We start from the raw sequence: 471 nt of genomic DNA on the forward strand, positions 1-471 counted from the left end.
GGTGTTCCCTTCCAGGTGTTCCCTGGTGTACCCAGGTGTATCCCGGTGTTGCCAGGTGTACCACCCAGGCATTCACAGCCAGGTGTTCCCACCCAGGTGTACCCAGGTGTTTCCAGGTGTACTCAGGTGTTCCACCCAGGTATTCCCAGCCAGGTGTACCCACCCAGGTGTACCCAGGTGTTCCACCCAGGTGTTCCCAGCTGTACCCTGGTGTTCCCAGGTGTACCCAGGTGTACCCACCCAGGTGTTTCCAGGTGTTCCCAGCTGTACCCCAGTGTTCCCAGGTGTTTCCATGTGTACCCAGGTGTTCCCACCCATGTGCACCCAGGTGTACCCAGGTGTTTCCAGGTGTTCCCAGGTGTACCCAGGTGTTCCCACCCAGGTGTACCCAGAGCTACCCAGGCGCCGCGGCCATTTCGGGGCTGCCCCGCCCTCACCTGCGCCAGGTGAGCGCCATGTTCCGGGGCTGAG

At 61.6% G+C, this 471-nt stretch overlaps 1 protein-coding gene across 1 annotated transcript in view; it reads left to right on the plus strand.

The window, feature by feature from the left end:
• The first annotated feature begins 316 nt into the window (after positions 1–316).
• LOC102033398 (myelin protein zero-like protein 3) overlaps positions 317–471 on the plus strand; it is a 6,324-nt gene continuing 6,169 nt past the window's right edge. Inside the window, exon 1 of the mRNA XM_014309693.1 lies at positions 317–446. Coding sequence (XP_014165168.1) covers positions 317–446 — 130 coding nt within the window. The remainder of the gene's footprint in view (positions 447–471) is intronic.

The sequence above is a fragment of the Geospiza fortis genome, unplaced genomic scaffold (genome assembly GCF_000277835.1).
Source record: "Geospiza fortis unplaced genomic scaffold, GeoFor_1.0 scaffold183, whole genome shotgun sequence".
Taxonomy (NCBI): domain Eukaryota; kingdom Metazoa; phylum Chordata; class Aves; order Passeriformes; family Thraupidae; genus Geospiza; species Geospiza fortis.